The 21,352-nt window shown below is 41.7% G+C and overlaps 3 protein-coding genes across 4 annotated transcripts in view; 2 read left to right on the forward strand and 1 right to left on the reverse strand.

Annotated features, from left to right (window-relative positions):
- Positions 1–2,799: 2,799 nt before the first annotated feature.
- nipa2 (NIPA magnesium transporter 2) lies at positions 2,800–8,594 on the forward strand. Of its 2 annotated transcripts, none has more exons than XM_049587195.1 (6): positions 2,800–2,963; positions 3,609–3,839; positions 4,263–4,319; positions 5,782–5,872; positions 5,990–6,150; positions 7,148–8,594. In XM_049587195.1, exons 2-6 carry the CDS (start codon positions 3,701–3,703, stop codon positions 7,804–7,806), a joined length of 1,107 nt encoding a protein of 368 aa, XP_049443152.1. In that variant the 5' UTR covers positions 2,800–2,963; positions 3,609–3,700; the 3' UTR covers positions 7,807–8,594. The 2 variants fall into 2 exon arrangements, with proteins under 2 accessions (XP_049443152.1, XP_049443150.1); XM_049587193.1 differs by lacking the exon at positions 2,800–2,963 and adding an exon at positions 3,373–3,520.
- Positions 8,282–21,352, reverse strand: part of cyfip1 (cytoplasmic FMR1 interacting protein 1) — a 41,295-nt gene continuing 28,224 nt past the window's right edge. The window contains exons 24-31 of the mRNA XM_049587192.1: positions 14,466–14,609; positions 13,282–13,372; positions 12,638–12,768; positions 12,273–12,345; positions 10,765–10,859; positions 10,375–10,613; positions 10,143–10,290; positions 8,282–8,975 (exon numbers count right to left, since the gene is read on the reverse strand). Of these exons, the coding sequence (XP_049443149.1) occupies positions 8,811–8,975; positions 10,143–10,290; positions 10,375–10,613; positions 10,765–10,859; positions 12,273–12,345; positions 12,638–12,768; positions 13,282–13,372; positions 14,466–14,609 (1,086 nt within the window). The 3' untranslated portion in view covers positions 8,282–8,810. The remainder of the gene's footprint in view (positions 8,976–10,142; positions 10,291–10,374; positions 10,614–10,764; positions 10,860–12,272; positions 12,346–12,637; positions 12,769–13,281; positions 13,373–14,465; positions 14,610–21,352) is intronic.
- LOC125895409 (fibronectin type III domain-containing protein 9) lies at positions 14,625–21,342 on the forward strand. The gene is made up of 2 exons (XM_049587196.1): positions 14,625–16,762; positions 18,889–21,342. The coding sequence occupies exon 2, from the start codon at positions 18,959–18,961 to the stop codon at positions 19,595–19,597; it is 639 nt and encodes a 212-aa protein (XP_049443153.1). The 5' UTR covers positions 14,625–16,762; positions 18,889–18,958; the 3' UTR covers positions 19,598–21,342.

The following is a 21,352-nucleotide window of genomic DNA, read 5'->3' on the forward strand; positions in this document are numbered from 1 at the left end:
TCACCTACACTTTGACTTATTCAGTGTGCCAGTGAATTATTCAGTGTAATTTCAGAAGCAGCCTCTTTAGTCCAGGAGTTGTTTAGACGATGAGTGTTAACAATGACTGAATGAGCGTTTAGTCCAATGGAGGGATTTGTAAAGTCGATATAGATATACCAAATATAAACTTTTGTTCTGTGGCCAGTAGGCGTGTTGTCAACTTGTCACAAATAGTCTGACAATAATGGGCAGATTAATCAATAATAAAAAATAATCATTAGTTGCAGCTCTAATTTATTGTGCCAGTGCACTATCCTAACAAACAGAATGATTCCTTTTTTTGATAAGGGTTTGGTTATCTTACTTGATTAAAAAAGTATTAAACTAAATCAATTTAGTTACATATAACTATGTAAAATATTTTATAAACATATTTTTTGCTTTGCCTTTCCTAATACAGATTTACAATCAATTACTCCTTCAATTCATTAAGTAAAACGTGGGAGACACGCTGTCACTAAATCAATAACTTTAACTTCCCAGTCATTTTGGTTTTTATGATGCTGTAGTTCCTATTATCAGCAATGTATAAACAAGGACTGTCACATCATAGTACAAGTTATAGTTTGTGTGGGTCCACAGTGAAGTGCTCAAGTTGTTGGGTTCCTCTTTATGCAACATTCTGCCAGGCAACTTAGGTGTCATACTTGACTCCACCCTAAGTTCTAAAAGCAGCAAATACAATTGTTCAGTTGTTGTCTCCAAGACAAAGGTGTTTCTGTCCTTCCGGGACATGGAGAAGGTCATATGTGCTTTTATTTTTTCTAGACTTGCTTATTGCCACTCCCTGTATTCCTGCCTGAATCAGAAACAACTTTCACACCTGCAACTGACACCTGTCTTCTTAGCCTCGCTGCACTGGCTCCTTCTACATTTTATTAACGTTTTATCACCCAGTTTTATAGCGCAGCTTGGGCTGGCCCCAGGGTATATAATGGGTTTCTTAACACCCTACGAGCCTGCAGGTGGCCTGAGACGGTCTCGTCAGCTACTTCTTACTGTTCCCAGGTCAAACATTGTGATTACAGGGAACCTACAGGGCGCTCAAAGTCTGGAATGCACTGACTGTAGACATACAATCATCTACATCTAGTTGGAATTGTCCTACCTGAACAAGCTTCAATATTAGTGAACACATTAATGCATAATTTGACCTCAGGACTTTTACTTGTATCAGAGTATTTCAACATTGTACATTGGTACTTTTACTTAAAGGGGAACTACACCCATTATTATTTCTATGGTCTAAAGCAGCCCAAACATACACGTAAATACAACCCACTCTCTCCCTAATCCAGAAGCTAGAGTGCTAAAACTTAAATATGTGATGTCATTGGGTATAAAGTCTGGAACTGCTCCACAGACATTGAATTTGGAACAGTATTATAGATGATACTAAGAGCATCATATGGATACATTTTCTGTTTCAGAACTGAGAACACAACTATAGATTAAAGCTCATTTGGGTATAAAAAAGACAAAATATATTCTGTGGATCTACAAAATCAGTCTCCTATTCATTGTCTGTGGAGAAGCTTCAGACTTTATACCCTGCCGAGTGCCCCAGGAGTCTTAAAACCCCAAAATATTAGCTAGCATTTTACCACTCCTGGTTCCCTTGTCTTTTCCATTTTTGGTTAGATGCCTGAAATAAAGTCTGTGGTGAACACAAACTTAAGAGGCTTTCATGTTTTGTTCTACGACATAAAATATGCCAGTAAATACCCCACTCATGACCTTTGAAGCTTCTGCGTGTCTTAAAAAAGGTGGTCACTAACAAGTGGCTGCATTACACTACAGAATGTCATCATGCCCGGCCCGCCGAACACAGCTTAATGGTGGTGATGTTAGGTCATCTGACTGTAGTGCAGTTTATTATAGCCTAATGCTAGCTTTCAACTTCTGGTTTTTGTATTTTGGCTTCGACAATCATGACAATGGTATTAATTTGTGAATATTATCTTGCTGAATAAAACATGTATAAGACCTCGGTTTTGTCCTGGTTGAGTTGAAGAAAGTTTTCAGCCATCCAGGACTTCATATCTAAAATACAGTTAAAAAGGGCATCAATTGGCCCTGAGTCATCAGGAGACACGGCAATGTACATCTGAGTATCATCAGCATAACTATGGAAACTGATGCCGTGCCACCTGATGGCATTCCCAAGTGGCAGCATGTATAGATTAAAAAGTGTTGGACCTAAAATTGAACCTTGGGGGACCCCACAATCCAGTTTATAGCTTTTGGATGAACATTCATCCATTGTTACATAAAATTCTCTATCAGAAAGATAAGATTTAAATCAGTTACAGAGAAACATCATCCCCTGGGGAACTCAATGACATCACAAGTTTCTGGATTTTAGAGAAAGTAGATCATGTTTACAGAAATGGACTGAACTTTACAAGACCATGGAAATAGCATGCTGGAATTCTTAATTGGGTGGTGTCTCCTTTAAGTGAAAGATCAGAAAGACATATGAATTTATAATAAATTATCCTGAGAATTAACATTAATAATTACCTTGCTCCCACTAAAAAAGACATATACATATAAATAAATGTATTATTATTAGTTGTTGTATTATTGCTATTGATAGTGTTTATAATGAATGCAATAAAACTCTCATGGTGAATACTGTTAAGACTTGGCTGTGTATCCAGCTCCATTGTGTGCTTATGTGTGTGGTACTGGACTTCAGCCTGCGGAGGGCACACAGATCAGCGGCCACATCTCCTCTGATAAGCAGAAGAAGAAGCTCGCAGTGCGGCAGTCGTCAAGCGGAGTTGCTGCTGGCTGACTGAAGAGAGCGGTAGCTATGTGATGGCTAGCCACGGAAGCAGGAAGTAGGCTAGCTGTTAGCTAACCTCTAGCTACTACCGCTTTGTTCTTTTCTGGGGACACCAGCCACATTTGGACAGGTATTAAACTCTTATTGTGACTTTTCTCAAACCTAACAAACAACCCCGTTTCCTGGTTAACGCCAACTGACTTCGCTCGCTAACCAGTTAGCCGTCGCGCTAATATAAGCTAACGTGGCTAAGGAGGAATATACTCGCAGTTAAATCCTCGTAAAATGACCCAAGTGTAACTGTGTGACACCATTATTGTGCTACTGTCATAAAGAAAAGTGTACTGACACGTTACAGCCGGATAGTTAGCAAACTGGCTGTAAAAAGACGACTTTATGCTAGCTGGTTTACGAGCTGCACCTAGCGTGCTCAGGTTAACATTTACCTCAGTGGCGTGTCATTTCCTGAATTCCTGTGTCTTGACAGAAGAATATTGACATAGCTGCTGGAAGGCTTTTTAAATGCAACACCCAAACAACCGGTTGGTCATTCAACAGTCACTCTGTGTCTGTATGGGACCAGCCGGCAGTGAAACTACTCAGTACTAAATGTGCTTTAACTCTGATGGATTCTTCCCACACATCAAATCATGGATTTTCCACTTTGTAATATTTCCTGTGGGGACGGTAGGTCATTGCTGCTTGAATCATGCTCTCACCTTTGTCCACAGCAGCTCATTAACGCTTTGTTTTCCTCCATATGCTCTGCTCTCAGGTGTCTGGGCTGGCCAGAACTGTACCTTTGGTCAGCATCTGCACTGTTTGGCCGTAAATGTGACAGACCACTCCAACACATCCAGCCTCACTATGGGTCAGGACAGGGGGAAGTATGATTTTTACATCGGTCTGGGATTGGCCATCAGCTCCAGCATCTTCATCGGAGGCAGTTTTATCCTCAAGAAGAAAGGACTTCTGAGGCTGGCGAGGAAGGGATCGATGCGAGCAGGTACTGACCTTTTCTGAGTAATGCTCATCACCACTAACCTTACATCTAGAAACATATAATCTACATTTGTCAGCCGAGTTTAGGCACTCCCTGCTTTTGTTGTGCAACACTGTCCGCTAAGCAGCCAAACCAGTGGGAACAGCCCATTAGCATACCTAATAACTTCCTTACATTTCAGGGTTGCTTGGTTTTGCTCACCTCTGCAGGGTGTGTTTGTGTTTGTAGGCATGTGTGTGCACTCCCTTAACACCTGCTAAACATTAACTTTGCCATTTCACTTGACCTTCAGCTCAAATCCAGTGCAGCTGCCTGACTTGTAGTGTGATGATTACATAATATGAGGTTTTGCTTACATGCAAGTTTTATTCAAATGAGTGGAATCACATGTTCTAAAATACACCTGTGTGTTTTTTTGCCCTTCAGGTCAGGGTGGACATGCATATCTAAAAGAATGGCTATGGTGGGCTGGTCTACTATCAAGTAAGTAAAAATGAGATCAGGTACGAGCCCAGTTAGCGTAGATCTGGTGACTTTTGCAGGTTGAATAATGTTTAGGTGTTGAAATTAAAAACTGTGTTAAAGCATGGATGTACAAAGAGAACTGGATACAGCGTTGGAAGCGGGGCCCCGTTCATTTCTATGAAAGTTGCTCAGTGGCATATACAGCCAAAAAAGCTTGACTGGGGTGTCGTTTATAAAACAGTGCTTAGGACCCAAACTAAAATGTACGTAAGAATGGCATGCAGCAAAAAATATTCGACAATTTCTTCAATGAGGCTTCCACCTCACCAAGTGCATCGCCAATTTCCTGTCTCCAAAATGTTCGTAAACATGGGTTAAAGTTTGTCCCATCTAGTCTGTTTTTTTAGATCACAACCTATGCATGGGAAGTGGCGCACACCTCTCGCAGGCCTCGTTTTGTGTGTACGCAGTGTTTGTAAATGAGACCCCAGATCTTCCACATCCTGGGACCCATAGAGCAGGCGCAGCAGGCGCAGCAGGCGCAGCAGCGGCTAAGTGGCTAACTTCCAGTGTAGCCTTCTATTATCTTGAATGGAGTTAAAAATTACTTAAATTGTGCAGCTCTTCTAGAATTTTGAAACATTATTTGGCCAAATGGATCAAATCTCAGTAGTGAAAAGAGTCATTTTGCGAGATTGTGACACTTGAAAAAAGTATCCACTGATTTACAGACATATCTTTCACAACGCAAGTCTATGGGAAAAAGTCCCCAGGGCATTACATGACGGACCTGGAAGTTGTAATTCCCTGTTTTGCCCAATTGGCCTCAAAGCCTTCAAAGCGTATGAGTTGTCTGGATGCCGTTCTCAACATGGTTAGTGGCTGAGCCGGCAGCTAGCAGCTAACGGTGCTAACTCCAGAAGCCGCTACACAGTGGCAAAAGTGCTGGGATATGCATATATTGACATGGAAGCGCTGCCGAACCGTCTACCACAACAAACCACAGAGAAGCACGGATCACAAGGTACACAAAAGTGGCGCGACGTTGTCCTCAGGGCAGGATGCGAGTACTCCACTATATCTTTACAGAGCAAATAGTGGGTTGCTGCTATATAAATGCTCTGAATGTCACGTACAGAAGGTTGGTTGAAAGCGTGTTTTTCAGATGTCTAGGTTACATGTAACTGATTTTTCTTTACTATCTTTAAAATAACTATATTTTAGTGTATTGTAAATCCTCACCATTCATTGAAATATGTTATTGAAATGTTACTGAACTTAAACCCTAGACTGATGTCTTCTGACCTGCAAATTTCCAAACCCATGCCTAGGTGGGAGGGGATCTTTGTGCTTAATATTGTTGCAACAGACTTAAACCTCATACACTATTTCAATGTTTACCTTAGTGTACCTTTTATTACAGCATAATTATCCTTTTCATATTTGGTGGTTAACTTAAATGTGTCTTAATCCCTTACAGTGGGAGCTGGTGAAGCAGCCAACTTCGCAGCATACGCCTTTGCTCCTGCGACCCTGGTGACCCCACTGGGAGCCCTCAGTGTGCTTGTCAGGTACAGATGACTCACAGCATGACTTGGACACTTGAACCTCATCTGCGTTGACTTTTTCTTTCTGTTTGTAAATGTCTTTGTGGAGTGCAGTCACTGACTGCAAATCTGTCATTGCAGCGCAGTGCTGTCGTCGTACTTCCTGACGGAGCGGTTAAACCTGCATGGGAAGCTCGGCTGCCTGCTCAGCATCCTGGGCTCCACCACCATGGTAATTCACGCTCCGCAAGAGGAAGAGATCAGCAGCCTCGAGGACATGGCGCAGAAGCTGGTTGATCCAGGTACAGAAATTGTGTTCAGCGATATTTTTCTCAACAAAGCTAACCTCCTAGTCACGTTTCATAACAAAAATATTAAACGACTGAAACAAATGCAGCTATTCCATTTCAGAATTGTGCCAATTTTGCACAAGTTAAAGGATAACTCCAACTTTGACCCTTTTTCCCCCATGTTAACACTCAGAGAGATTATACACCATCAGTTTATGTCCACTGTAAGTGCTTGTTTTTGCCACTGACAGGCTCAGATTGTTATGTTAAGTCTGACAACATCATGGAAAGGATCCCTACAGAGATAATCCTTTATATTCAAGAGTGAGATCTTTTTGGTTTAACCAGAAACAGCTCTGAATTTGATATCACCAAACCCACCAGACTCCATTTAAAGAAACGGTAATTTTATCATCATGAAACATGCTTCATTCAAAACCGACAGAAACAAAAAAAAATAATCATATCAAACCCATCTTTGTCCGTCTTTCCACTGTTTCAACAATCACCAACTCTGGTTTGGCTGAAATAAACCCTTAATTCACCAGTTAGAGGTGAAAATATGCTGCCTGTGTACATGCTAAAATTACTGAATATATTAAAGGGAATCTGGTGGGTTTGGTGATGAAGATTTTGGGGCTGTTTCTATCACATCACTAGGATCTTACTCTTTAACAAAAAAGTTCTACATCTGTAGGGATCTTTCCCATAATGTTGTCAGAAACTTAAAACAATAAAATGAGCCTGTCAGTGGCAAAAACAAGCCTTATTAGTGGATGTAAATTAACGGTGAATCATTGTGGTTACATTGTAGCCTGTTTTGCTGCTGCAGGCTGCATCACTCACTTGAAATGGGCCAATTTCAAAAACTGTGGTTCCCAATAGTCACTTAGACACAAAACAAATAGAAGTTATCCTTCAAGATCAAATACTACATCTCTATTGATATTTTAATTCTTCATATTTATGTTAAGTGCATTTAAACACCCTCTTTTTTCCTTTCTCCTAGGGTTTTTCGTCTTTGCCACTATCGTCATCATCGTGGCCCTCATCTTCATATTTGTTGTGGGTCCCCGTCACGGTCAGACCAACATCCTCGTCTACATCACCATCTGCTCAGTAATTGGGGCACTATCAGTGTCCTGTGTCAAAGGACTGGGTATCGCCATCAAGGAAGCAATCGCCGGGAAAAACGTGGTGAAAAACCCACTGGCGTGGATCTTGCTTCTGGGTCTGGTGGCCTGTGTGAGCACGCAGATCAACTATCTGAACAAGGCTCTGGACATATTCAACACCTCCCTGGTGACTCCCATCTACTACGTGTTCTTCACTACATCTGTGCTCACCTGCTCCGCAATCCTCTTCAAGGAGTGGGGGCACATGGGCACGGACGACGTGATCGGCACCCTCAGTGGCTTCCTCACGATCATTGTAGGTATTTTCCTGCTCCATGCCTTCAAAGACGTTAGCGTTAGCTTGGCCTCCCTCGCTGTGTCCATGAGGAAGGAGGAACGGGCCTTTCCCGCGGCCAACGGCATGGCGTCCCACAGCACCTATGAGCTGCTACATAATGAGTCCACTGAGGACATGGAGGACAGAGAAATGGGCTTGCCTTTTGATAGCGTCTCTAGAAGGAACGGAGCAATGACTTCCTCATTGGATCACTAAGAAACTCTTTTTTTCAGCTGCCTACATACTGACTCACCAACCATGGCATTGTTGGGGTATATGACAATAAGACAATCAGCTGTTTGGGGGAAGTGACTTGGAGAGACCAGTGGATTGTATTTAACGTTTTAATTTGCCTTACTTTTCTCAGAATATGACCTGGTCGTATTCTGTTACAGTTAGAACTTAATTTCATTCCTCTGTAGCGCTGTAAATATGAGTTTTTTAAGAACTGTTTTGTTATATGTACATGCATATTCATGCACTGACTTACTTTCTATAAATCAAAACGATAAAAGTTTTAATATATATATTCTATATGACGTCCTGCTGACAATGGCTACGTTTAAAAGAAGGACAAACACTATGATTTGAGTTTTCGTGATACTTGAAAGTAACAACAATTTTTGTTGGAAGTCGTTCTGAACTTTTTTTTTGTAGCGTTTACATGAAAAGCTCTAGAGATGAACCAACAGATTTGTTACATATTTATTGAATTAAAATGATTAAAACATTTGAAGGCACAGTGAATAAATGCTTAACATGAGTATGCACTTTGTTACTTTTCCATTTCCTTTAAAATGTTTAGCATGCATGTTCAACAATATAGAAAATACAGATTTACCTTCACCCCCACTTAAAATAGGTAACTGAACACCCTTAATATTCCACCACTGCAAACCCTTAAATACTTATCTGATAAAACTAATTTCACCTCCCTGATCTCTATCTTTCTGCAAATATAAAACAAAGAATAGTTCATCCAAAGAAAAAAAAAAAAAAGGAAATATCTATTCATTTCTGATAAGGCACAAGTGAATACAAAAAAGTCATTCTGACAAAAAAACGTGGCCCAACTTCCCTACATGTACTGGTCCTTTGCTACTGAAGACCCAAAGTAAGTGAGGAGGAATATTTGTGGATAGTCTGGTAATGCTGACAGTGTTTGGAACTTTATGCTGGTCCACAGAATTGACAGCGGCGGCGGCGGCGGCAGCACCACCTCAGCTGCTGGCGAGTGACTGGTGAATCGGTGGTTGGAAGCATCGGACGTGTTCCACCGGCATGTTCTCTCCGTCTCCAGACTTCATGTACTTGTTTAGGATGGCGAAAATCTCGTTGTTGATGACTTGGAATTTGCGGATCCTGTCAACCATCTTCTTCAGTGGCTAAAGGGAAGCAGGAAATACAAACACAGTGAGGGGCGAATTCATGAAGATCAGACTGTGTCCCCTGAAAGCACCATAATATGCGCATCACTTGAAATTGCTATCTGCCCTGTATTAAGTTCCGATTCACAAAATATATTCCTGATACTGATACCAATATATGCACTTTTTTCCTTACCTAACTCAAGTGACAATATAATCAATGACCGATAAGGCCTTCCTCAAAACTTCAGGCAAGGCATTTAAAGGTGACAGAGAGAAACTGTATCTAGGATTTAATATCCCAGTCTGTCAGTGCCGTTGGTGTCCTCAAACGCACATTTATTTTGCACTAAATAACTACTTTAAATAGGTGCAAATGACAAAGAAGCACAAAGACGCTACTTGCTTGGCACGGCAGTTCACTCTTTGCGGGTGCCTTGAGAATTAGTTTCTTTTTGTCTTATTTGTGCAGGTTTAACGAACACAATCCTTTTGTGAATTTGTCTCTAAGGGTGCTTTCACACCTGCCCTGTTTGGTTCAGTTCAATCAAACTCAAGTTCGTTTGCCCCTTGAATGCGTTTTGTTTGGGCAGGTGTGAACACCAAAACAACTGGACCAAGTCCTTCTTGAAGAGGTGGTCTCAGTCCGGTTACAAAGGAACACTGTGAGAACACGAACCAACTCCAGGCAATCATTCAACTTTGTAACCAAATTAGTCAAAGTAAGACTCTAGGTCTGAGAGCACCCTTAGTGTCTTGTGCTTAGAGACAAAGTCGACTTAACAAAATTAGTCGTGTTTTGGTGAAACAACCGTAAATTTTGTGCAGTAAAAGTAAACTTGCCGCCTTTTACAAGCTGATAGGGTTAATGCCACATAAAGGATCAGGGTAAACTGAAGCACAGAGCCTCTTCACAGCCACACTGCAAAACACCTCTGCTGCTGCATCTTAAAAATATTCTTTCTACAGCTGAAGTACAGTAGTACTATACAATATCTGAATCTAAATGGAATGATTCACATCACTTGATACAGATGGTATGACAACGTAAAGTGCTGCACTAATTGTTTTAATTTGCTGTCCTCAGTTTTATGATGCAATTTAAAAATGCTTGAAAGTCATACAAAAATGACAAATGTGACGATCTTCCATTATGACAATATTGCTAATCTTCCTCCAACTCACCACGCTCTTGATGACCTCGTCCTTGCCATCGTGCTTCTGCACCTTGAGAAGGTGGTAGCTGAAGTCGAGGATGTCAAAGCGCCTGTGCTGTCCCAGCAGGGCAATGATCATGCAGCCGGCCCAGTGAAGGCCGTCTCCGAAGCACTGCCTGTGAAGCAGAGATGTGGGGGTGTGTGAGTAAAGCATGTGGTGCCTTAAAATCACATGTGGTGCAGATGTCGTGTGCACTCACTCCACTGTGAACTCGTGGGCTCCCACAGGGATGCAGTACACAAACTGCATGGCGCTCCACAGACGGTGGAACTCCACACATTCATCCACGTGCATCACGCCGTTGCTGGGCAGCGGGCCGCGCCAGATGGGGTCGTCCAAGAAGCCTCGCACACGTGTGAGGATGACCTCGAACATGGACAAACCGCAGCACAGCCTCTCTTTGGTCAGAAGGTCGCCCTCGCGAGCAATGGCTATTTGCTAAAAAAAGAAGTGAGGCAGGAGATGAATAAAAAAATAAACAAACTGAGGGCTGTGATATTAAACAGATCAAAATCTTTCACATGTGACATGATAACAAAGCTGACTCAGCAGTGAACTCAGTAAAGACAGCTCCTGGTCACAGCTGTACCTGCGGGGTGCCGAGGCGCTCTATCAGTGGAACCAGATGCAGCGCTGTGTATTTTGCCTCCAAGCGCTTCATCTTAGCATCCAGGCGTTCTCCCTCTGCACACAGCGAGGAAAAGAAAAGTGTGACAGGATGAGTTTGGTGATATTCTATATTTTTATTCTTGTCAACAAATCAACATAGTATAGTGTGTGTATCCAAACCCTGATAACGTTTATTCCTCTGTACTTCAGAGCTCCACTGTTGTCTAAAATCACCCAATGAGCTGTTGTATTAGGTGACATGTTGCTCCATGAAGCATGAACCAAGCGGCAACCTCTGAAGCTAAAAACCGAAGCCAACAGAGAAGTGCAGTTCCTCTAATGGCCACTTGAGGCTGACTCTAAAAGTGAGTGAATCTCCATAGACTCCCATATTAAAATGTCCAACTTTACAGCAGAAAAAAACATGTTTACAACCTGGTACAAAAAACATTTTTGGTCTGTAGCCAACTCAGCCTTGATGACAATTGTACAGGGGGTGAGCTTTTATATAACTCACCTTTTTAAATGTTATTAAGGCTTGAAGTATAACATAATTAAGGGCGTGGCTGATTTGAGTGACAGGTGGGTGCCATCTGTTGACAAGTAACTACCACAGCCAACAGCGCTGGATAGGTAATGTAACCAAGGTTTAAACCCAAATAATCATAGCTGTCGCTGTTTCAGTGTGTTGTTCAGTCCTTCTAAAGAGTTGGATATTCAGATTTTTTTATTAAGCACATTTTGTTTTAATTTTTAGGCTGATTTTCGCTGGCAAAAATTAGCATTAGCATCACCACAATTAACTGTATACTGTGAATGCACCGTGCTAACCAAGCTAGCAGCTAGCATTACGGTTAGATCCAGCCTCTCATCCAAATATGGTCATTTCTTGCTCCAAAAATCCATGACGGTGACGACCAAAATGCCAAACTGAAAGCCTCAACCCAAAAGATGACGTCACTTTGGCTACATCCATTAAATTATAAAATCTATGGCACTAATGAGTGTACTATATTTGTATTACTTGTGGATGGAAACAGCCCCTACCAAATGCACTATTCCTTTATTAGTCATTATTATTCACTCATTCATTCATTTTCCATAACCGCTTATCCTGTTGGGGGTCATCGGGGGGCTGGAGCCTATCCCAGCTGACATTAGGGAAGAGGCAGGTACATTTAATGGGAGGCTGGTGGAGAGGTGAGAAAGTTGCTAGGGTTTGCACTTCCTTCTCTTGTTCTCTCATCATTCGTCATGCCATTTCTGCCACTATGCGTATGAACAAGTGAAACAGCATGGGTGCCCGGCAGGAAAGACCGTCTGAAAATGTGTTCCATTATCCCCACATTTCAATGATTACTGCTGACTTTCATTTCTCGCAGTGAATGCCGGCCTTCCTTGTGTGTAAGCATTTGACACAGCTACTGTACAAACACTTCAGAAAGACCTCTGCACTTGAACATAAACTGTGCTCTCTCTTGGATTTACCTTTGACATGAACTCTTGGCAGAATGTTCTGGAAAGGTGCAGCGTGCAGCAAATCACAAACTTCTTCCTGTGACTGTGAGAAAGACGCAATCAAAGTCAAAACACCGACATAAAAAAGGTATGAAAGACATTTGAACTGCATTCACAGAAGGTGATATTCTCCAGATAAATGCAATCCTGTAAATAAATCTATCCAAGGTTATATGAGAAGACTGACGCACAACTTGCTCAGTGATTGGAACATGGATGTGATGTCAGTGCAGTGACTCACCGCAAGACTATCAGTGAGAAATGAACAAGAAATCAACTCCACGCATCACATTTGCATCAAAAATGGAGATCTAGTTATAACTTGAGATCTGTACCAGACTCTGCTCGCTCAGCAGACAGAACAGGATGGCGTTGCCCACTTCCCTCAGGTTCTGGAAACACACGGTCTTGAGCTCAGCGTACTCAACAATGTCCTTTAGCTGATGGTGAAAGAACTCCAGGATACCTGAAACAAAACAACACAGTCTAAATATCTCATCTCCCACCTTATTTCATATCTGTCACACAGTTTACCAGCCCTCCATGTTCTATCACTTCATAGAGGTTTGATGCTATGTTACTGGCTTTCAAAAAGTTTGTTTCAATAACAGTGTGACTGGTCTCTCGCATTTGAAAGCTTCAGTTACTTGAAATTAGCTTATTGTTGGCACAGCCTGGTTCTTTTATGAGGAGTGCGACCTCCAGACTGACCCACAGGGACATTTTGGTGACCAGTTCCTTTCAGTTTCAGACTGTGGTTTGAAATAAAAAATGTCTGTGGGATTTGAAAATGGCATGACTACGCAAGGTTTTTTCATGTTCGTCATTTAAGTGCATTTAACAGACGTAGAAACGAAATCAGATAAAATTATGATCATAGCAATGAACCTAGAGTCTTTTTTATGCACGCTTTCATGACTTTAACTGATTGTTGGTACACTGATCAATCTTCCAGTTAGCAGACTACATGGCCTCTTACCTGGGGAACCGTACTCGTGGCGGGGAAGTCGGCAGATCTTGGGCATCACCTCCATCAGGGTCTTCACATACTGCATTATGGTGCCCTGAAGCTATAAAACAAAAGGAGAGCATTAAATGGCAGCATATACAGTTCAAATATTCAGTTAAAGGAATACTTCACCCCTGAGTGATTAGTTATGTATCAATTACTCATCCTGTTTAACAGTGAATTCTTGAAGAAAACTTTGGTTTTCTCACCAGCCTCTGGCGAACGAAGAATCCAGAAACAAAGAAAATTCTTGATGAATGGAAGTCATCAGGGTCCGTGTTTAATAACAGCTGATAAAAACATTCGTTGACAAACTCCCACACAACTCTTGCAGTATAATGCAAGTCTCATTTATCCTTTCCAACCTGGAACTAAACAGAAGGCGAAACCTTCCCATGCTCTCTTCAAAACCAGACTCCATTGACAAAAACAGTAATTTTACCTCGCTCAACACAGGAGCTGCTGGTCTCGACCAGTTTGTTTGTTTGTTCGTGTTCTTGTGTGATTTTGGTGTTTTAAACCATTAATTTAGGTAAACTTAAGTCACACAATAACACAAACAAACCACTAATTAAAGCAGCGGTGGACCAGCAGCTTCTGTGTTTAGTGAGGTAGCATTGCTGATTTTGTTAATGGAGTCTGGCTTTGAAGCCAGGTCCCCATCACAAAGGACTATCTGTTTGGGAAGCACTGAGCAAATGGCTGGATAAATGGTACTTGGACAATACTGCATGAGTTGTGTAAGAATTTGTAATGTGATTGTTAAACAGACCCCTACGTCTTCAGTTCATAGAGAATTTTCTCAGTTCTTGGATTCTTCGTTCACCGTGGAGGCAAGTGAGAAAAACCAAGTTGTTCAGCGTAACACGGGGTGATGAACTGATACATTTGGAGGATGAAGTATTCCTTAAAGAGGAAACCATGAAGAACCAACACACACACACAAACAAACAGATCCATTGTTTATTTAGTATATGACGATGATGACATCAGTCTCATTCATAACTAACAAGGAAAGCAACCTCTTTAAACCTGCCTTACAATCAACCTCTCTTCTGGAAGCAGAGACAGACACACACACACACACACACACACACACACACACACACACACACACACACACACACACCTTCACTACTCACTGTCCTACTCACCAGGCTTTTGACCACCTTCAGCAGTTCCTCCATCACCACAGCGATGCCCTGGTAGCCCAGCAGTCTGCACATGACCTTGATGTGCGGGGGACCCAAAAAGTTCCTGTAGCTACCAAATATGCTGCTGTACGCCAGATTCAAGGTCTGCGATCAGAGGACAGACGGGTGGTGATGAGAAGTCAAACACTTATTCTATCACTACGATAAACATTGTATGCTTTCGTCACCCATAATGCAGGTTGAGATATTACACTCAATAAATTAAATTTCTGACTGAATGGGGGCGCTACATGAAAAAGTCCGGGATCACCAAAGTCATTAGAATTCATCCTCTGTGGACCAGGAATATACAAAATTTAATGGCAACCTATCCTATACTTTCTGAGATATTTCCATCTGGAAATGGTGAACCAACCAACCCACATGACCATCCATGGAGTCACAACAGTAGTGTGGCTAAATACAGTATTTGACATGAGATCATCAATAAAAATAGGCGCATCATCCCAAATTACAAATACACTTCTCAGTGCGATGCTGTACTGAGCTGTCACAACAATAAATCTTTGAATTTCCTGGCATCCTGCCTGGTACGTGATGAGATATCTTGTGTGCAAAGTTGTGATTTCAGCCTGAGGGCAGCAGCAGGAAGCTCATGGAGCATTCCAGATTCAAAAGATAAACTTCACATCAATCTGCCTCTTAAATTTTGATATTTTATTGTGTACGAGTGACAGTATTTGCTCAATGGGAACACCAGTGTCAGGGGATCACTCGCAACATTAGGAATTATCCTCTGGGGACCATGAATATCCAGTAAATTCAACGACAATCTGGCCAGCAGCTGGTGAGAGACTTTGCTGCAGAACAAATGGTTCCACAGATGGATCGACCAACTGAACATTTCAGATCCTCTCCACACCCTGTCGTTAGATTTTCAAAATACCAGAAAAATGACCAAAGCGGAGTCCTGAACAAGTCTGATTTTCAAAACTCAGTCCCGAACCAGATCCGTAACGTGCAATACGGCACCCGTTCTGCCACGTTCAATCCTTGCCTCGACCCGAAACAGCAAGTCCTTTAATAACTATGGGCTGGTAAAAACATTCCATACATTTGAAACTAGTTTATTTTAAAACAAAGTTAATTTTGGAAATAAAATTTAAACAAATATTTTTTTTTACTTATTCATGATACTGACCAGCACATAGTCAACTTGCCCTTTAGTAACACACCTGATTAAAGCAGCTCCCATATTCAAAATGGTGCAGAAGGCAGAGTCGACACACAAAGTCAGCAGTCACAGGATTAAAACGTGAAAACACTTAATTAAATTCATGATAATTGTAACTTAATTTTAATAAATTTTTCATCCAACGTCTGTGATTCGACCTGTATGTTCCTTTTTTCGCCCAGACCCGAACCTGAGCATAAAATTAAGACAAAACACCATCTGGGAATCACCCAAGGGGTACCTGACCAGATACTGGAATATGGACCAAAGTGCTAGTCAATCTACCACAGTTTCTGCAGGTCTTTTGTTGTTCCAGTGTCCGCCATTTCCACTACTAGGGATAAAGACTGCGAAGAACTTACACTGATACTCTCTGACAATTGGGGATAGCTATAGAGGAAAACAAAACAGCTCTCCTCTCCCTCTTTTGGGTGTGCAACGTTCGATGCACGTCTTTGTGTCGTAAATCGAGCCTTCACTTTCCTGGGAGATCGTACTCCGTGGCAGACAGAACTGCACGGTGAAAGAGAGGCTTATAGTAAACCAATCTAAATACAGATGGTGTCATAACTCTACAGCTATTACATAGTGCTCTCAACATTTGCTTCATAATGATAAAGCAAAAACAATGATATCTGTAGGTGAACTAGCAGGATAAAAAAGTAGGGACAAAAAAAATCAGAGAGGCTAAATTAACTACCATTTAAAAAGATTTTTATTACATATAATGACCCATTTGGATCTACACACTCTTCTCTAAAATCCACTGCATGAGACTCGCTCTCTCCCCCGTCTGTCGGCAGAGAGTTGAAGCTGCTGCTGCTCTAATCCAGCAGCACTCCCACTTAATGTGGCAGCAGCGGAGACAAGGACACACCGATCTCTGGTCCACTCCTGAGATTGAAAAGCGACACGGCAGCACCCAACATCAGAGCTCTTGATACAGTGACAGTGGAACAGATCTAAGATGACTGAATAGCAGGACCACAGGACGGTCTACCCGAACCAACACCTGAGGCACCACAGATTGGTATGGTCAACACGTGCTCACTGTGTTTTTCTGGTAAGTCGAGCTTTAAATAGATGACCACTAATTATTCTCCTAACATGGCTTATTACCATAAAGATAATCATGTTTTGTTGCAGCTGATGCAGCAGGAAAATATGTGAAAGGTGCATTTCCTAAATCTTATTAGTGGATAAATAAAAGTATCTCAGCAGTGACTGGTGATAAAAAAAAGCCAGATGTAAGCTTGCTGGCTTGACTTGAATTATATGACATAAAAATATTCTAACACTGATTTAAAACCAACTATTCTTGTGAGATTATCTGTGTCTGAAATATTACTGCTTTAAGATTTAATATGATGGCTTATTTAGAAATGTAAAAATACAGAGTATTGAGCAGAAACAACACAACTGTGCCTTGTTCCTAAAAAATATTGATTTATTAATACACAATGATTCTGAATTTTTTAAAATGGTGTCAATATTAACTTTCCACAGGGTCGATACACTGATAGCAGCCGCACCTTCTCGCTTTAATTATTAATTTTGACTACCGTCATTCTGTTGTTCTCTGCCACTAACCACAAAGAGGAAATTTATAGCCTTGTTGTATTAATCTTTTGATAAAAAATCTAAATTTCATGCCACCAATGTCAATTTTCCCCGTGGTACTGAAAATGGTGTCGATAATTAGTTATAAAATGTTGGATTGCAATTAGAAATTCTGTTTAAACACAAAGAGAGCACCAAAACCTCTCAGCGTCAGTTCATTTGGAAAGATGCAAAGTGAACACTTTAATTAATTATTAACTATTTCAAATAAAAAAATAAGATGAGAAAATAAAATTTTAACACTTGAAAGTCTTCTCTTACCACCTGACGTCTGTTTTAAGTCCAGAACAAGCTTTTATTTTTAATTTTACACATTTTTTTAACTAATTGTTCATTGGTTTTAAGACAATTAGCGCAGCAAATTCAAGAACAACATACAAATTGTTTAACAACTTCAATTGTCACTGTCCACAAATGACAAAGAAAGGGTAAAAAAACAAACTTTAGAAAAGTATTCTATGAGTTTCAATAAATATGACAGTTAACACAAAGCTAAAGCCACTGGTCGTCCTGTTCAGGCCTGACCAGCTAGTTTTTAACTGCTCAAGGTTGTCAGATCGTCACCTGTCCTGTTGCAGGTGACTCAACAGCACAGATGAGCCGCTTCACAAATCATTCTGCATTATGTCATTTGCTCAACATCTGTGCTCACCCCCACCCCACCACCTGCACTTTGTTCCAGATAATCCCTCATACAATGCTTATTATCCTCTGATATTATTCTCTCGCTTTATTATGCTTTTTACAATGAGTAGGTGGCCATTAAACAATTTTATGCTTTTCTTTTTTAAACTTGAAACGCCTCAGTAAGCTTGAAAAGACAGGCAGCAGCACATTAAACCCAGTTTCAGATCACAGTATGAGCACAACAAAAATAAAACTGAGGTCATCATATCCTGGATCACACAGGGGCACACAAGCTCCGTCAGAGCATCTACCACCTGATGCACCTTCCTCCAACTCCTTCAAATCTATTCTTAAAAACACTTCAAGAGACCAGCTCTCTGAGACAACTTCCAAACCACAGGAGCAGCGAACTCAGAGGCCCTTTCCCTGTTTCAAGACTAACGCTGGGGACAGATAGCAAGAGTAGGTCTAGCAAAGACCTACTAGCAAAGCATGTCAGAGTGAAGACAATAGCTTCCGTTATTGTTCACAATATCACGACATCAATATGATATAGATATACTGCTCAGCCATAGCCTCACGATTTGTTGTTAACTGCAATGGTCTGTAGTAAACTGTATCTAAGGAGAGCAGGCACTGAGAAAATGCGAGCATAATGCAATTACATCTTTTATCACCTTTGTGTTTCTATTATAGACACAGGTGAGTCGGGATTCGGCTCAACTGTCATCAAAACAATCTGCAATCACACCAAACAATCAACACAACAACAACAAACCTGCTGTTTACATGCTGATGTAATGACTACTTGTTCAGTGATGGAGGCTCAGTAAATAAGCTCTGAGCTGCGAGGCACAAAAATGAGACACTGCTGAGAAAAAATGAGTCTGAAATTCTCCTGTCAGTATCTTACTTTGTGTTATTGTTATTTGTCTTTTCCAGACTCTGATATCTGAGGAAATACTTCACTCATATCAACTTGGCTCTCCAAGCAGACCAACAGCCTTGCATCATGGGGGTTGCGGTCTATAATATCTCTGCCACCTCAGCCAGAGTGAGCTGGCCGTCGTCCCCCAGCTGCCTGGACACCTTCTACAGCGTCATGTACGACCCAAACTGGAACAGCCTGCTCATGGGCTACAAGCGCAAGAGCTTCATGCACGAGGAACGCATCCCCGTCAGTCAGACCAGCACGCACCTGGCAAACCTCCTCCCCCAGACCGCCTACTTCCTGTGTGTGACGTGTCAGGCGGCCAATCCGGTGCGGGACCAGTGCCAGGTGTTCAGCACTCCGAGTGACAGCAGCGAAGGTCATGACAGGGCTGGTTGGGAGCTCGCCATGGGCGTCTGGCTGACCTGCTGCATCTTGCTCCTGGTCATCGCTGGCGTCCTGTTGTGGGGATGTCTCCACACCATCTGCTCCCTCCCCGGTCAGGCCGCAGACAGCTGCCATGTCATGACCAACTCATCCCGTCAAGATATGTCCGGATCCGGACGCCTCTACGCTCCCAGACGCACCAGCGAGGACAGCGGCAAACGCGGCAGCATCATGCAACCCTCCCTTCTCTCGACGCAGAGTGCTGGCCACATAATTACCCAGGACCACGAGCTGAGGACATTCGCTAAGCTGTCTGGCACCGAGCCAGCATGAATCAACTGGATTGAGGTCATCATAGCATTGTTTTGCTTGGCCTGAACTGCCCCTGAGGGGGTTTTTATCCACAGATAAAAATCTACAGAGCCAGGGGGAGTGTCATGGAGAAAAATAAACTAATCTGTGCTCTCGAATTACTAATTCGCGTGCACGGATTACTGAATTCCTGCTCTTGAAACATTTTTATTACGCTCACACACACTTTATCATCTGTTCCTCCACAGTCAGCCAAACTGCAACCAAAACACTGAGAGCTCCATTTACATGTATTAATTCATTGTGCATAATACCAGTTTGAGTCTGACAACTAACAAGGCAACATCATCATCACTTCTAAATCATAATAAGTTTTACTATTTGGAATCAGGGAGTGGGGCAAAATATTTTAGGCCCTCAGAAGCCTCAGCTGTTGGCTGCACCCTGGTGTTAATTAATGAACGGGAGAGCCTCATGTGCAGGAGGCAAGGTTGCGCATATTTACCAAAAAAAATATACGATGGAATTGTGCCTGACCGTCAGCAACAGACACTGACGCATCACTGTGCTTAAAATAGCTTATAGGTCAATAGAGTAAGAGCGCAGGCTGTACACAGCTTTCTGTCTCCGTCTCTTCTGCACGTCAACAAGCACTGAACTCCGATTCTGTGACAGTTTTAATGTGTTTTGATATTCAACTGTACGCTCTGATAAGAACATCTCCAACAGGACTGGACGTCTGACTCGGCATCATGTTTTACTCAGTCTCACATTGCCAGACTTACAGTATCTCCACACTTTGTCCTTAAAATGCCGGGCTGAACCCATCAAAATTCTGCGATAAGGGAGAAAAATGCTCTGGGTTGTTTGTATGTTCTTTAAACCAGCAGTTCCCAACTGGTCCAGCCATAGGGTCCAGGTTTCTTCGTAGTCATTAGTTCAAAGTCCACACAGTTTAATACACTCAACGTCACACTTGCATTTGGCCATGTCATAGAGCTCGTTTGCTGTTTCTGTCAAGTAGCCACCCACTAGCCTCTCACTCTACAGCAAGAAACAGTGCTTCAAAATAAAAGCTCTGTGCTGGAAATTCAACCGCACTTAAAAATAAAGTGTGTTTTTACAAACTTGACATGTTCATGAGTCACTTGTGGTCCGTTAAGGAAGGACCTGTGACCCACCAGCTGGGAACCACTGCTTCAAACCAATCATAATCATTGAAAGAGAAGGAGAATTTGGTGTGAAATAGGCAGCCAATAGCAGGCCTATACGCACAGTCTACATCCTGTGAGTCAGACTGTGTCTTGCTTTATGACATCTGATTTATGCACATAAGATTTCTCATCTTAACTTAAATTGAAAGCACAATATTTTTCTCCATGACGTCTCCTGGGCTCTGTGAAATCCTATATGTGTTTGGGAGATATAAATTGTTTTCACAGAGACAGTTTAAACTGAAATCTTGATGCGCCACTTCAAAGTTTTTAGTGATACATGTTTTACATTTTATCCTGTCTACACTGAATGTTTCTCTTGTAAATAAGAAGCTCATGAAAGACATTTTGATCAGTGTTCACTTTTACATTTTGTCCCCATTTACCCTGCACATGTTTAAATACTTGTCACATATCTTCTACCATAATGATGCTTTCCTACTTGTACTCTACAGATATATTTACTGATGAATGTTTGGCTTCAACATGTGGACTCAAGAGAAGTCAGCCAGAAATCAATAAAAATATCTTCCACTCATGGACTTCAATAAAATAAAGTGAT

This window comes from Epinephelus fuscoguttatus, linkage group LG10, assembly GCF_011397635.1.
Source record: "Epinephelus fuscoguttatus linkage group LG10, E.fuscoguttatus.final_Chr_v1".
Lineage (NCBI taxonomy): Eukaryota > Metazoa > Chordata > Actinopteri > Perciformes > Serranidae > Epinephelus > Epinephelus fuscoguttatus.

Excerpts from the sequence above, each read along its gene's own strand:
- nipa2 (XM_049587193.1), top strand. The coding sequence starts at position 3,484 with ATGGATTTTCCACTTTGTAATATTTCCTGTGGGGACG. Across the intron at positions 5,873-5,989 it reads GCCCTCAGTGTGCTTGTCAG|CGCAGTGCTGTCGTCGTACT; the intron begins GTACAGATGACT and ends CTGTCATTGCAG. Across the intron at positions 6,151-7,147 it reads GCAGAAGCTGGTTGATCCAG|GGTTTTTCGTCTTTGCCACT; the intron begins GTACAGAAATTG and ends CCTTTCTCCTAG.
- LOC125895409 (XM_049587196.1), top strand. The coding sequence starts at position 18,959 with ATGGGGGTTGCGGTCTATAATATCTCTGCCACCTCAGCCAGAGTGAGC.